The sequence below is a fragment of the Erinaceus europaeus genome, chromosome 8 (genome assembly GCF_950295315.1).
Source record: "Erinaceus europaeus chromosome 8, mEriEur2.1, whole genome shotgun sequence".
NCBI classification, from domain to species: Eukaryota; Metazoa; Chordata; class Mammalia; order Eulipotyphla; family Erinaceidae; genus Erinaceus; species Erinaceus europaeus.
In genome coordinates, this window is record NC_080169.1 from 34,874,081 (window position 1) to 34,890,694 (window position 16,614).

The following is a 16,614-nucleotide window of genomic DNA, read 5'->3' on the forward strand; positions in this document are numbered from 1 at the left end:
TCAAAATATATTAAGAACTCACTAAACTCATGAACAAAAACTCAACCCGATTAAAAATGAGGAGAGGACATGGTGAACAGACTCTTCAGCAAAGAAGAGATCCAGAGGATCAACTTATATGAAAATATGCTCAAAATCACTAACACAAATATAAAAATAGAGATAACAATGAGATGCCCATTACATCTTCAAGAATGTCATACATTAGAAAGATAGAAGCAAGAGGTGTTTGTTGCAGAAGATCTGAAGGAAAAAAGGAACCCCTATACAACTGTTGGGAATGTAAATAGATCCCACCCTTGTGGAAAACAATCCTACTCAACTGTTAAAAATGATAAAGTCATCTCTGTCCTATCTTGGATGGAACTTGAAGAAATCATGTTTTATTTGTTCTTTTTTTTTTTTTTAAATTTTAGCCACCAGGATTATTAATGGGGTTTGGTGCTAGCACTATGTATTTACTGCTCCTAGTGGCGATTTATTCCTTTTTAGTTTTCTTTCTATTTTATTTGATAGGACAAGGATAAATTGAGAGGAAAGGGAGGGATCGAGGAAAAAATAAACCCTTGCAGAACTGCTTCATTGCTCAGCTCATGAATTGTTCCCCCTGCAGGTAGAGAGCAGGGGCTAGAACCTGAGTCTTTTTGCATGGTAATGTGTGTACTCAACTGGGTGCCATGTCACCTGGCTCCTGAAAGAATCACATTAAGAGAAGCCAGAAAGAGAATGACAAATACTCAATGATCTCATGGATAATAATGGGGACTTAACAAGGACAGGAAATACAAACAAAAAATGAAGCTTAGACAAGGTGTGGTGTGTATTGTAGCAAAACTAAGGACTCTGGAGGAGAGAACTGGAAGGGAGGGAACGGAGGGGGCTGGGATCCTGGTGCATGATGGTAGAAAAGAACTTTAGTTGGTGATGAGAGTATTCTGCAGACACCTGTCATGGAAAGATGAGAAATTATACACACGTATCAGCAACTATACTGTGAAGCATTATGCCCCTAACAGAAGAATTCAACAAAAGAACAGAAGAAAGACACCACAGCATGAGTCTTCCCTCAGTGAAGGGGGGGCTGGACTGGAACCTGGGTCATACTCATAAAGCAAGCACTCTGTCCAATTGAAGTATCTTGCCAACTCAGGCTCTACTTTGTTAATAGCTCAGGCCATGCAGTGTTGTCTTTTCGAAGAGACTATACCATTCACAGGGATGCATACGAGGATTGATATTCAGAGCCTCTTATCTGATATAGTGGTACTATTGAGCTACAGAGGCATTTTTTAAAATCATGTGCCGGCACAGGCTGCTTTGTGTCAAGCATTTAAAGTCAAGTCAGCTGTTATTCAATACTTATATGGTGATGCTAATTAAGGAGGGTGTTTAACTTCCCTCCCCTTTTAAAATTATCTTCTTTCTCTTTTATGAACCACCTATGCCTAATTTATTATCTGCCCCTAGATAAGAAACACTCCTAACTTTTAGAAAAGCTACCAAATTTCCTTTTTAAATTAGAGTTGTAAAATATGGATTTGGGAATATAGAAATGATAGTGAAAGTAATTGAAAGAAACATTTCAAGATTTAGTAGAATGGGCAACTAACCTTGAAACACAACTCATTCAAGTCAGCTTTGTGATTATAGGCAGTCTTTCTCATCTTCAACTCTCCTATCTAATAAGTGGAATTGGTTATGTGCATCTAACAGGATTACTGCAGATGATATAATTTGTGTAATGCATCAGATATGTGGCATGTGGATACTCTATAATTTTGAACTCTTCCATTTTTTTTCATTATGCCATTTATTGTCTTGCTTTAGTACCTTGAAAAGTATGTGCAGCTTCTTTTTAGATAGTCTTCAAAAAAAAATAAAACATCTTCTGTACTTATTTATTTTTGTGTGTTTACTTACTAAGCAACTCTTGAAGAAACCTAGGAAATTCACTGAGCTGTATCTGTAGTTTTGGAAAAAGAATGATTTTCAGGGGAAATTTTGTTTTAATTTTATCTTAATTTATAATTGTGTGAAATATTCTCATCATAAAGTAGTGACCTCCATTATTTTTTCATTTATAGGAAATAAATACTGTGAAACTGGCAGCAAACTTTGGGAAACTTTGCACAATCCCCTTGGACAGCATTCTTGTAGACAATGTTGCACTGCAGTTTTTTATGGGTAAGCTAATACATTTTATAGAAATACTATAACCCTTGAAATTTTAAATCATCATAAATAGAAGTTAATTTAAATTCTTAATATTAAGCATAACAAATATACTTCTCCATAACTTTCTTTGGATTTTTTTCTTTGGAATCAGAGATGTAGAAGTTAGTTTTATTTCATAGTGAGTTTAATGTGCATTTGCTAAATGGTTTTTAAATTGAATCCTAGGAAGTTTTACTATTAAAGGAAACTGTAAAAATACTTTATCAGGAGTATATAGTATATATGCTTGATACCTTTATTTTTTTGTGTGTAAATGGGGGTTGGATTTTACTTTTATGCCATTTTCATAATGTAAATAGACATACCATTTTATTTTATATCAACATCACTTTTATTTGAGAGACATGAACAGAGTTTTGATCACTTTGTTTTTATGATCACAAATATAAATGTGTGATTTGTTGGAAAAGCCTAACTTTTTTTTTTTACATTTATGGATATACCATGATCAGTACTCTTTGCTCAGAACAGAAACTAAATGTTGCTAAAGCAGTTTTTTTTTTTAAATGTGCTTCTATTTGTGTTTCCCATATAATTGGTCATCAGCTTAACTTGTAATACAATTACACAATTGTTTTGCTACATAGGCACTTGCTAAACATTTTCTAAAGGCAACATTTTAAGTACTTATAGACTTTAATTTTTCTTAACCTACTTGGTATGTGTGATATTAATACCTGTATTGTAATGGAATTTTTTTTTGGTAGATTATATGCAACAAACTGGAGGTCAGGCACATCTCTTCTTTTGGATGACAGTGGAAGGATACAGAGTTACAGCCCAACAGCAGCTGGAGGTCCTATTAAGTCGTCAGAAAGATGGGAGACATCAAACCAATCAAACCAAAGGTCTTTTAAGAGCAGCTGCTGTTGGAATTTATGAACAGTATTTATCAGAAAAGGTAAAGATTACTTTTTGTTTTGACTTAAACTTAATAATTACTTTTTTCATTGTATCATACTTTTTATAACACTTGTACATATTTAGTACTCATTTTAGGCACAGACAGTTCACAAAAACTGTGACATTTAATGCTGATAACAGTCTTAATGTGTATTAGTATCCTTATTGATCTGATAGAAAATCTGATTTTTAGAAAATTGAATTAACTTGGCTAAGGTCAAGTATATACTAAATGACAAACTCAAGAATGAAGGAAGGTCTCACCTATTTTAGATCCATACTCACAATAAATTGAAAAAATAAAAATTGAAAAAGAGAGGAAGTGCAGTGGATAAAGCATTGGGCTTTCAGCCATCAGTTTCTGAGTTAGATCCCTAGTGTTGCATGTACCAGAGATGCACTGGTTCTCTCTTGTAGAGAATGACAATTAGAAAAAGCCAGAAGCAAATTGTAAGGTTTTGTAAGAATGAAGGTGACTATCTTTGGGAGATGGAGGTGTGGGGACACAGAACTTTGGTGGTGGGTGCTGGGTGGTGTGAAACTATCTATACCCTGTAATCTTATAGTCTTTTTAACCCACTACTACTTACAAATGAAAAATAAAAACTGGGTTGTGTACTTGGCAAAGCAGGTGTACTGTACAGGTAAGCTACATTTCTGGCCCTAATTCTTGCTTTAAATTTTACTTTTCAATGTTAAAATAGATATTCCAGTTCTGTTTTGCTTATTTATGTTATTTTTAATGATTTAATAGTAACTTACAAGTTTATAAGAGAAGAGGGGCCTAATTCTGCACCACATCTACCACCAAAGTTGTGTTACCAACTCCCAAGAAGAAACAGCATTAGTTCACCCAAGGTCTTAGAGAAATATTAGTTCTTTTTAAGTTTATATATCTTAATTTTCTATATTCCACATATGAGTGAAACCATCCAGTAGTCCTTTCTTTACTTATTTCACCAAACATAATCACCTCCCATTCCATCCATTTTGTCCTGAAAAGCACAATGTAATCTCTTGATTGCAGAATAGTATTCATGGAGTATGCATCTCATAACTTCTTTAGCCAGTCATCTGTCAATGATATTTCAGCTGCTTTCACTCGCTATTGTGGATAATGCAGCTATGAACATAGATGGATACATATGAACCCTTCAAATTAGTGTTTGCATCTCCTTTGGATAAATGCCTAAGACTGTTACTACTGAATCATAAAGTAATTCCATTTTTAATTGTTTAATGATTCTCCGTATGTCTGTAGGCCATGTATATCTTCTTTAGAAAACTGATTTTAGTTCTTTGGCCTACATTTTTATAGGTTCACTTATATATTTTATCTTTTGTTGAGCTGTACCAGTTCTTTGCACATACTTGGTATCAGTTGCTTGTTGTGTATGTGATGTGCAAATACCTTTTCCTATTTACTGGGTGTAACCCATTTTGAGCTGATCCTCACTGCACCAGGAGAAACTTCAGTGCTGTAATGATTTCCCTCACTTCCTCCATTTGACAAAAGTTGACCTGGAATAGTGAAGTTCTGGTGATAATGCAAAAATTTGATATGGAAACTGAAGGCATAGACAATTCAACAGAAATTGTTGGACACTTAAATACCACTCAATAATTTATAGAAGTTTGATGACTATTAACTAAATATAAGAGAAAACTCTCACTCAGTTAGATCCCATATATTTATAAAATACTTCCTGAACACAAATACCAGCTGATCACACTCATACATGTGAGTGTTAAGACACAAAGCAAAGGACAATATAGGCTGAATCCTCATTGGACTATAGTTTGTCGCAGCAGATTCAGGGACTCAGAATGGGAAAGGAAAGATTGCTAAGGGGAGATTGAAGACCTAAATCCCTATGGTAGACAAGGGTGATGGCTTGGATGAGGGTGAAATACACTGATACATATCTTAGGGAAATTTGAAAATGTACCCTTGTGATGATAAAAATCTTATAAATCAGCATTTCCTCAATAAATTGTTATTGAAATTGAGAATAATTACCCAAATAATAGGATTCGTACTACCATCATGCACATATGGAACACGTTCAGTGTAGAACATATTCCAGATGATAAAGGAGCTCTTAATTTGAAAGTAATAAGATCATGAAGTATGTTCCTTGATTATATGAAGTAAATCAGCAACACCAAAAGAAATGCTGAGAAATCTATAAGTATTTGAAAATTAAGCAGTGTATCTATAAATAATGTCTAATTCAAAAGAAAACTGTAAAGTATAATAAATATAAAAGCACATGTTTGTAGATGTAACTAAAGCTTAGAAGTATAACAGTGCTTAGATCAACTTAGAAGATCTCAATGCAACAATTTACATTTCTACCTTAAAAATCTAGAAAAAGGAAAGCAAAATAAACCCAAGGTCAATAGAAAGGGAAGAATAAATGTCATAATGGAAATCTGTGAAGTAGAAAATAAAAAAAACAAAAGTTGGTTCATTGAAAAGTACATTAATTGGCAAACCTTTGCTTAGTCTGGACAAGTAATGATAAGACATGTCACCAAAATCTTGAATAATGTGTTATCACCACTAATCCTGTAGAAATTTAAAGGGCTATAAGTATTAAAAACAATTAATTACTAAAAATGTACATCATGAAGAAAAACCCAAGATGGTAAAGTCTAGAAAACATTAAAAATTAAATAATACATACCAAATTTCACAAGTTCTTCTAGAAAATGAAGAAATATTTTCAACTCATGAGACTCATATCATTCTGATAATACCAAAGCCAGAAAAAATTAATTAGAAAATTATAGTCCAGGACTAAGAGACAAACTACTAAGTGGGGTACATGCCATGCTATGAGCTGGCCCAAGGTCAAGGCTAATCATCTCATAGGAAGTTCCGTAGGGGAATTCTGGCCTTTCATAATGAATGGAAAAGCAGCCTGGGGAAACAGTGAAAATACACATGTGGAACTATGGACTACTTTCATTCAGTGGCTATGCTGTAATATATATATATATATATATATATATCCTTTTTCTTTTTAAAAAAAATTTTATTTATAAAAAGGAAACACTGACAAAAACCATAGGATAAGAGGGGTACAACTCCACATAATTTCCACTACCAGAACTCCGTATCCCATCTCCTCTCCTGATAGCTTTCATATTCTTTATCCTTCTGGGAGTATAGACCCAGGGTCATTGTGGGTGCAGAAGGTGGAAGGTCTGGCTTCTATAGTTGCTTCCTCGCTGAACATGGGCATTGGTAGGTCGATCCATACTCCCACCCTGTCTCTCTCTTTCCCTAGTGGGTGGGGTTCTGGGGAAGCAGGGCTCCAGGACACATTGATGGGGTTGTCTGTCCAGGAAAGTCTGTTTAGCATCATACTAGCATCTGGAACCTGGTGTATGAAAAAAGGAGTTAACATAGAGCCAAAAAAAAATTATTGACTAATGAACCTAAAAGCTGGAATAGTGCAGATGAAGAGTTGGGGGGAGGGGTGGTCTCTGTTTTGTAGATAGTAGGCCTATTTTAGTTATATTCCAAAGTTTTTTTTTTTCCTGAGCCTGATACCTCATATGCAAGTGGATCTAAGTTATTGTCTGGGGAGATGATGTCATGGCTGGAAAAACGACCAGAAAGCTGGATCAGGGAAGAGAGTAGCTCCCAAATATGGGAAAGATGTATAAATATTGTCGACTGTAAACCCCATTGATTTGATCTGATTCCGGGCCCATATTCAGCTTTGTTGCCTATGTGACCTCTGCATCCCTATATATCTGAACTCACATTCTGTGTTCATGACTAGGAACATTCCAAGCTGCCCCACTATCAGGACCCATCTTCCTCAGGTGTAGCATAGAGTATGTTGTCCACCTCCCTTCGGAGGATGGAACGTTCTCTGCCATTGTTGATCCAAGTTGAGAGCAACGTCCTGTGGGGGCCCACAAAGGGGTATGTTGTGTTGTTCCTGATAGAGATGACCAGTAACAATGGAGAGAGGGATCTATTTGAGACCTAGGCCCATCATGTCTTTTTGGGAATCTCAGGACTCCCCAAATAGGGCCCCAGCTAATGGGGTGGCCTGATAGTGACTAAAGAGTCATTGTTAAAGTATGTCAGTCTCTTGCCCTTACTCAGCTTTTGTAGTCCTTACTTTGATAAGGTTAGCTTGGAGTCACTGAGGTAAGTATAATAGAAAGCAGGTGAGGATATCTATGTCTAAGTAGACACTAGTTCATTTTTTAATGTGTACTTAGGACACCACACCAAATCAGACTTTCCTACACAGAAAAATGGTACACTCTTCTTACTGTAAATGCACACACATGCACATCCAACCACCTACCCCTGTTGCTGAGGACTTATTCTGATGCAGTCTCCGCCCCCAGGTTTTTCTATGCTCCGCTAAATCCTAGAGTGCCCCCTTTCAACCAATCCTGGCTCCGCCCCCAGGTTTTTCTATGCTCCGCTAAATCCTAGAGTGCCCCCTTTCAACCAATCCTGGCTCCGCCCCCAGGTTTTTCTATGCCCCGCTAAATCCTAGAGTGCCCCCTTTCAACCAATCCTGGCCCTACATGTCACCCCTGGTTGTCGCCCAATAAAAAGCCCCCTCACCCCTCCCCTCGCTCTCTCTGGGCTCTTGGCTCTCCCTCTCTGAGGTCTCGCTCCCTGGTGGTCGGCCATTGCTGGCTGGCTCCACGTGGTCTGAACCAAACCTCCCCCCCATCCTATAATAAAGATCTGTGTACCCCTTTGCTCTGGACGTCCGCTCTCTTCTCCGCGGTGCAGCCCGACACCAGACCACCTCAACAACATACCCCCACTTGGGTTTCCATGTTGAATGTACAGTCTGCTTTGTCATATGCACAACCCTAGTTGGAGTCCAATCCTTGTCATGTTAGAGGAAGCTTTGGTGTTGTGGTATCTTTCCCTCTGGTCTTCTGTATCTCTCTAGCTGAAAGAAATGAAAGAAAGAAAGAAAGAAAGAAAGAAAGAAGACTTCTCCTACCAGTAAGAGTTGGCTTCTGTTCAGAAATTCAAAAGTCGTCATTGTTGTTCTTCTGTTTGACAGGCATCTCCAAGAGTTACTGTTGATGATTATTTGGTAGCAAAATTAGCTGATACTTTGAATCATGAAGATCCTACCCCTGAAATTTTTGATGACATTCAAAGAAAGGTATTATATACAACATTTATCATATTGTATATTTCTTGTAAAAGTTATTTTTGTGTGCATGAAATTAGTTTTCAAAAAGTTTATTGAAATAAACTCATAAACAGAAGTTGAGAAAGAACAGAAAGGGAAACTCAAAGCAGGATTTGACTGAATATGGAATAGGGCACCAAAGTAAAAACCCTGGGTTGAGGTTGAGGGTGATTGTTCAGGTTCATGGGGCAGGGAGGCTGGGGGCAGGATGGGATGAGACACAGTCTTTTGGTGGTGGGAATGGTGTTTATGTGCACTCCTATTAATTTGTGGACATATAAATCACTATTTAATTAATATTACTAAAAATAGAACTATGAAAGTTGAGTGGTGACAAGAAAAATGAACTGTGGTAATAATATTTCTCAACTGCTATAAAGGTCATTTTAGTTACTTTGATTAAAAAAACAGAAATTTTGTGAAATGAAGCAAATTTATTTTAACTTTACCTTGAACTTTTATATTTACTTATTTCTTAGAGAACTCTTCTGTCCCAGGAAGTCATATATAACCGGCTATTATATAATTTTTGTTGTAGTTGGACACTTGGCAGTGTAACTTATTTCTGTGAATATGGAGTCTAGGACTCATTACCACAGTGCATCAGTCTAGCTTTTGTATACATCTAAAGCCCATTATTTGTACTAATAATTAATAATTGAATATCTGATTTGTTTAAATAGGTGTATGAATTGATGCTACGGGATGAAAGATTTTACCCATCCTTCAGACAGAATGCACTTTATGTGCGTATGTTAGCTGAGCTGGATATGTTAAAAGATCCTAGTTTCAGAGGATCAGATGATGGTGATGGAGGTAAGATGACACACACTATACAATGTATATGCTTTAATTATATTTCTAGTTCCGAGACTTAATGAAGTATCTAGTATGTTCAACTAGGGAAGAAAGTAATGTAAGTGAAAGTAAATGGACAAACTTGACTATTTTTAAAAGAGTGTTTTAATTCTGGTCATTTACTTTATCGACAAGGTCCTTTCATAGCACTGCTATAGATCCTCTAGTGAGCACAGTTATAAAAATATCTCTTATGGGGGACTGGGTGGTGGCAAACCAGGGCAAGCACATAAAGTACTAAGTGCAGGGGCCTTCGCAAGGATCCTGGTTCCTGGTTTGAGCCACTGGCTCCCCACCTAAGTGGTGACACTTCACAAGTGGTGAAGCAGTTTTACAGGTGTCTAGATCCTTATCTATCTATCTGTCTGTCTGTCTATCTATTTATCTATCACCTATCTATCTATCTATCTATCTATCTATGTTCCTCTACCCTCTCAGTTTCTCTCTGTCCTATCTAGTAAAATAGAAAAATGGTGACAGGAGCAGTGGATTAATAGTGCAGGCACTGAGCCACAGTGATAACCCTGGAGGCAAAATAAATAAATAAATAAATAGAAGTATCTCTTATGGAATCCTTTTAGTCTTTCCTTATTATCTTCTTCACTGACTAGTGGGTTTTTACTTTTTAAATAACAGATTATCAGATATAGTTAGAAATTTGAGTTTTTCATAACTTTTATATTGAATATTGATCTATTAGCTAATGTTCTTACTGGCTTATTTACAAAATTGAAATAATATTAAATTTCTGGATTTGGTTTTATAATTATGTTACTTATTATGTAATTCCTTGCCTTGAAGCCATTTATAGTTTGGAATTACATGTAAATACAATTTTATAGTGCATTACCTTTTTAACATGGTATATCCTAAATGTTGAACTTTTATAGATTTTTGTATGTAAGAAAGTCTGTGGAGTTGAACCCCTCTTATCCTATGGTATAAATAAAAATTTTTTTAAAAAATTAAAAATTTTTTAAAAATTAAAAAAAAGAAACTCCTTCTTATGGAAACCATTTGAAAATAGTATGAAACAGGTGTGATCTGAAATACTAATAAAATTAACTCTTAGAGCACTAGGGAGACAGAAAGACTTTCATGCATGCAGAGACTCTGAAGTCCCAGGTTCAGTGCTCCGGTCTTAGTTGCTCTCCCTCTCTCTCTTTCATAAAAAAAAAAAAAAAAGAATAATAAGGGAGTCTGGTGGTGGTAGCACAGTGTGTTAAGCGCACATGGTACGAAGCGCAAGGACCAGCATAAGGATCCTGGTTCAAGCTCCTGCTCCCCACCTACAGGGGAGTGGCTTCACAGACGGTGAAGCAGGTCAGCAGGTGTCTATCTTTCTCTCCCCCTCTCTGTTTTCCCCTCCTCTCTCCATTTCTCTCTGTCCTATCCATCAACAATGACATCAATAACAACAGTAATAACTACAATAAAACAAGGGGGACTAAATAAATAAATACTAAAAAAGAAAAAAACTTTAAAAAATAAAAAAGGTTAAAAATGAATAATAAAATAAATAAAATATTTTTAAAATTATTTGTTAGGTTTATTGTCTTCTTCACTGTTGAGATTTATGTCAATGTTACAATTTTTCCAAATAGTAATGCCCATGATTTTCTTTACATAGTCATATTTTTATATATGTTTGGTTTTTTACTTTGATAATTAAGCTTTTTGTTTTACATACATTCTGAAGTTTTTATTTTTCCATGTTTTGAAATAATTTTTTAATCCAGTGATTATTATGGTGCTAATATTTTGAAATACACTCTACCACTGTCATAATTCCTTCTAGCTCCATCCAAGATGGGTCAGAGAAGATAGGTTCATTGTTCTTAATAGCTGAGTAGTATTACATTATGTATATATACTACAACTTTCTCAGCCATTCATATGTTGTTGGACACCTGGGGTTCTTCCAGGTTTTGGCTATCATGAACTGTGCTGCTATGAACATAGGTGTACACATATCTTTTTGGATGGGTGCATTTGACTCCTTAGGATATATCCCTAGGAGGAATTATTGAGTCCTATGGAAGGTCCATTTCTAGCTTTGTAGGGGTTCTCCAGACTTCTCTCCACAGGAGTCGGACCCATTTACATTCCCACCAACAGTGTAGGATGGTTCCTTTGTCCCCACAACCTCTCCAGCATTTTTTGCTGCTGTCTTTTTTGATGTATGACATTCTCAGAGGGGTGAGGTGATATCTCATTGTTGTCTTTATTTGCATTTCTCTGACAGTCAGTGTTCTGGAGCAATTTTTCATATGTCTGTTGGCCTTTTGTATCTCTTCTGTAGTGAATATTGTTCATATCCTCTCTCTATTTTTCCATGGGGCCATTTGCTTTTTATTGATAAGTTTGGTGAGCTCTTTATATATTTTTGTTACTAGCCTCTTGTCTGTTGAATGGCATGGAAAGATCTCCCATACTCTAAGGAGTTTCTTTGTTTTGGTGATGGTTTCTTTTGGTGTGCAGAAGCTTTTCAAAGCCCATTGGCTTATTTTTGTTTTAGTCTTCCTTGCCATTGTTTTTGTATCATCAAGGATGGATGCCCTTGAGGTTTAGGTGGGAAAGTGTTCCACCAATGTTTTCCTCTATAAGTTTTTGATAGTTTCTGGTCTAACATTCAGGTCCTTGATCCATTTGCAGTTGGCTTTTGTATCTAGTGAATAAAGTGATTCAGTTTCATTCTTCTGCAGGTTTCAACCTGATTTTCCCAACACCATTTATTGAAGAGACCCTCCTTCCTCCATTTAATATTTTGGGCCTACTTATCAAAAATTAGATGCCTATAGCTGTGGTTTTTCTTTTTAATTAGTTACATATTGATTTTAAAATGTGGACTTTAAGATGAGCTAGATAGCTCACATAGATATTTTGCTGCTTTGGAAACTTTTGTGCTTTGGTTTCTTTTATTCTCTCTCAATTTTTCTCATTCTCTGTCTCTTAGATTAAAAAAAAAGAAGAATCTGTTTTTGAACCACATTTATGAAAGAAGAGTAAACTTAATAAATACGTTAAAAATACATTTACCCAGGGCTGGGTGGTGGCACACCTGGTTGAGTGCGCACATCACTATGTGCAAGGACCAGGTTCAAGTCCCCAGTCCCACCTGTAGGGGAAAGCTTCGCAAGTGGTGAAGCAGGGCTACAGGTGTCTTTTTGTCTCTCTCCCTCTCTATCTTTTCCCTTTCTCTCAATTTCTGGCTGTCTCTATCCAATAAAGATAGATAAAAAAAGTAAATTAAAAAAATACATTTACCCAAATAGTAATTTTATTTGTAATACTCTTAACTCTGTAAAAACAGAAGTAACAAAATACCACTGGCATTTTCTAATAAATTTCACTTTTCAGTGTTTTTCTCATGCTTATACTGTATCAATAATGACTAACAGTTGATTAGTTATTAATAATTATGATGCCATATAGACATTTTCACTGAAATTCCTAGCTTGATAAGCAATAGGGTATACCAGTGGGTATTTAAGAATAATTTACCACAGTTTTCTTTCTTTGCTCTTTATGTCTTGACTGGTATGGCTTTAATGTTGGTATTGAAACCTTAAATAAAGCACAATCTCAAGAGTGTTTCACTGTATATTAAGTTGAATATCCATTTCCACAGAATCTTTTAATGGCTCTCCTACAGGAAGCATAAATTTGGTAAGTACTGTTATGGATATTTTAATTATTAGAATGACCTGAAAATAAAATAAAGATTGAAACTTAACATACATAAATAATATATTAATTTGAAACCTCCACGCTATCCTCTCTTATTATAGGAAACTGTAATATTAGGGGCCAGGAGATAACACCGTACTATGCACAAAGACACAGATTCACACACACCTGGCTCCACATGAGAAAACATACACAATACAAGGAGATGATTAAATAGACAGTGGAGTGGTGCTGTGGTACATCTCTTTCTCTATATACGTATGAAGCTAAAAAGAAAAAATCATATACTGGAAACATTAAAATGGCACATGTACAAGGCCTGGTTTAGGAGAAAATTATGTTTTGAAAGAAAATGTTAAATTCATGTAAAAGGCACCTGTTAATTAGAACATAAAAATAAAATTTGGTCATCTGTTGTATCAGTATAATTCAGTTATATTTGATTAAATGGTTATTTTTTTATTTATAAATATTTACTATTATAAATAGTGCTATGATAGGCAGTAAATTTGTACCATAAATATTTATACTGGAACAATTTTTTAATGCTTGCATTTTTAAAAGAATATAACACTAATTAAGAAACAAGGGTAGTAAGTGAAAACAATGTGAAACTCTCCTTACCAAAGGACTCTGGGAAAGGAGAGAAAAGGATGGGATAGAGGGGCTCTGGGGCCCTGGGATGATATTAGTAAAGGACCTAGGTTGGGGGAGAAAGTGTCTCATCTCAAGATGATAGGTTGTACCTGTATGTCAACAACTATACTGTAATCCATTAACAGACCCAATAAATTGGGATATAGTGTTTTATATATATATATATATATATAACACTAGTTGGGAGAGTCAGGCGGTAGCACAGCGGGTTAAGCGCACCTGGTGTAAAGTACAAGGACCGGTTAGGATCCTGGTTCAAGCTCCCAGCTCGCCACCTACAGGGAAGTCACTTCACAGACGGGTGAAGCAGGTCTACAGGTGTCTCTCTTCCTCTCTATCTCCCCTTCTTTCTCAATTTCTCTCTGTCTCTATCCAATAACAAAAAACAAACAAACAAAAAAAACACTAGTTGGGAAATACGAAAATCTCTACATATCTCTTAAATCTACACTATAAGAAGTTCATGTTGTAAAAAATTAATCTCATAGTTTTACAATAAATTATCCTATGATTATAGATTTAGGACTGGCCTAGTTATATACTCTGTCATTGGCATTTTGTATATTCAAGATGAAGTGTGACATAATGAACATTTTAGTTATTTCATATATCCAACTTTGACATGAAGTAACTTCTTATAAAATGTTTCTCATAAGAAAAGTTAATGCTATGGTAAAATTTCAGTTCTAAGTTGTAGCATATTTTTTGTTTTTTCTTTTAACTGGTTCATCTATTGCTATTTTCAATTTTTTATAACATATGAGTATCTTAGAGGTTTATATTTACTGTCTTATATACCACTATACTTCTAAAATAATTATTGAGTAAATACTCTATTAGAATACACCTAAGGCTTTAGTAAAACACTAAGACAAATTAGATAAAATTTTTTGGTACTCATATTTGAAGCATTTTTACAAATGTTTGCATACTAGCTTGAAAAAATAATTCTACATCTGGACTAAATACTTTTATGAAATAAGCAAAATCCTTTTACCTCTGGAGTCCTCTCTCACTGTATGAATAAAATTAATTTATAGGACTTTTACCACAAAAGTACATTTTAATATTTGCACCAGTATATTTCACCTTAACTAAAGCATAGTCTTTTTCTACCATAGGGAGTTTAGCCCCATAACTCCTCTCAGAGTTTTTCTCATCCCCTTTCTATGTCCCTAAATATGCTGTAATAGACTGAAGAAGTGATAACCCTGGTAGCATGAAAAAAAAATTTAATAATAAATTTTATAAAAAATAATACTAGGTTGTTGGAAAATAACAAAATTTTGCATAGAAAAATAGAGCTCACTTTCTGACAGCCCAATAAATCCTCACTTCCTTGACCACCAAGGAAGTCCTGGGGACTTTTCTATGGATTTACGACATTTTGCTTCTCTCTGTCATACTTTAGAATTCACTTTTTAATTTCGTTTTTGGTAAAATGCCTTTTAAAAAATGTTGTGCATGTATTTCTGAATTTAAGTCATTCAAAATTTTTTTTTAAAGAAGAACTGGCAATATCACATTCAAACTCCAGAATTCATTTAGATTCATTTTTTAATGCGTAAAATATGTCTGAACATTATATTGTTTTGTGGTGAAATTTCCTATACTCACTCCTGTGCGCTTTGCTAAGGGACTCAGATGCCAGCATGGATATATTCTTGGCTAGAATATATTGTAGCAAAAAGATATAAAGTAAAATCAGAAAAGGATCAAGTCCTAATTTTAAGATTGGGGTCAGATTGTTGCCAGTTCATAAAAGATCTTCCACTGTGGAAGTCACATTGGATCAGCATAATTCCTCTAGCCATTAGTTTGACAACATTTGTGAAATAATGCTGTCAGGAATCTGACATTGTGTCCATGATTTTTATTAAGGGCTGATGGGTAACCTTCCTTATGTCTAAATTCATCCAAGGGCCAACCTTCTAAGCAGTCCTAAGGAGAGAAATTTAAATAAAGCCTATTGTTATCTTTTTCCTACATAGCCTGTCTCCAGTATGTTGTGTCTGTGGATGTTTAAGTATGTGCATATATTTCTAAAAGTTTCTTTTTTATGTATAAAAGTTATAGTTATGAAAGATTAAGTATGGGAGTCAGGCGGTAGTGCAGCGGGTTAAGTGCACGTGGCCACTAGCCACAAGGACCAGCATATGGATCCCGGTTCGAGCCCCTGCTCCCCACCTACAGGGGAGTCGCTTCACAGGCAGCGAAGCAGGTCTGCAGGTGTCTAATCATTCTCCCCCCCTCTTTCTTCCCCTCCTCTCTCCATTTCTCTCTGTCCTATCCAACAGTGATGGCATCAATAACAACAACAATAATAAGCTACAACAATAAAACAAGGGCAACAAAAGGGAATAAATTTTTTAAAATCTTTAAAAAATTTAAAAAATAGTTATTTTTATTATAATAGTTATTATATTGATCAATAGATAAAATTTAACTTAATAACCAACTACAAACTTATTCCTAACATATATTAGTCAGGCAATCTTCTAAATTATTTACCTATCTTTTGTTTTAATTCTCAAATAATCCTGATGTAAGTACATTTATTGCTCTCCTTTTATAAGCAACTGATTCTATTTTATCTAAATGTTAACATAAATGTTAAGTTAAATGCTCAATTAAACAATACTGAGTTTGCAGCTACTGTTATTTTAACATTTTAAATTTTTGAACTTTAACTCAATTAAAAATGTTTGTCTACTGACTTTTCTCCACAGTCTTTAGATGACCTGTCAAATGTATCTTCTGATGACTCAGTACAACTTCATGCTTATATTTCAGACACGGGTAAGTAATTTTGTAGTAAAAACATTATTTTAAATTTGTTGGTTATTGTTACCCCTACATTATTATTTACATTCATTTTTATAAGACAACTTTGGTTTTGTGCTCATTTATTTTTAAGGTTTTGTTTGTTTTTGTTTTCCCTGTAGCATGTTCTTCATTGAGTTCTGTGATATTTACTTGCCTGGGTATTTGGGTATTCTAAGATTGTCACTGTTCACATTTCACAAAACATAAATTATAAGCACTTTGATTTTTTGCTAATAAACTCAGAAAT

General features: G+C 35.0%; 1 protein-coding gene across 7 annotated transcripts in view; it reads left to right on the plus strand.

Annotated features, from left to right (window-relative positions):
• The window catches only part of SNX13 (sorting nexin 13), a 150,461-nt gene that overhangs the window by 92,083 nt on the left and 41,764 nt on the right, over positions 1–16,614 (plus strand). For all 7 annotated transcript variants that reach the window (XM_060196134.1, XM_007534484.2, XM_060196135.1 and 4 more), the window contains 6 exons: positions 2,085–2,184; positions 2,943–3,136; positions 8,202–8,306; positions 9,020–9,152; positions 12,826–12,863; positions 16,271–16,340. In XM_060196134.1, coding sequence (XP_060052117.1) covers positions 2,085–2,184; positions 2,943–3,136; positions 8,202–8,306; positions 9,020–9,152; positions 12,826–12,863; positions 16,271–16,340 — 640 coding nt within the window. The remainder of the gene's footprint in view (positions 1–2,084; positions 2,185–2,942; positions 3,137–8,201; positions 8,307–9,019; positions 9,153–12,825; positions 12,864–16,270; positions 16,341–16,614) is intronic.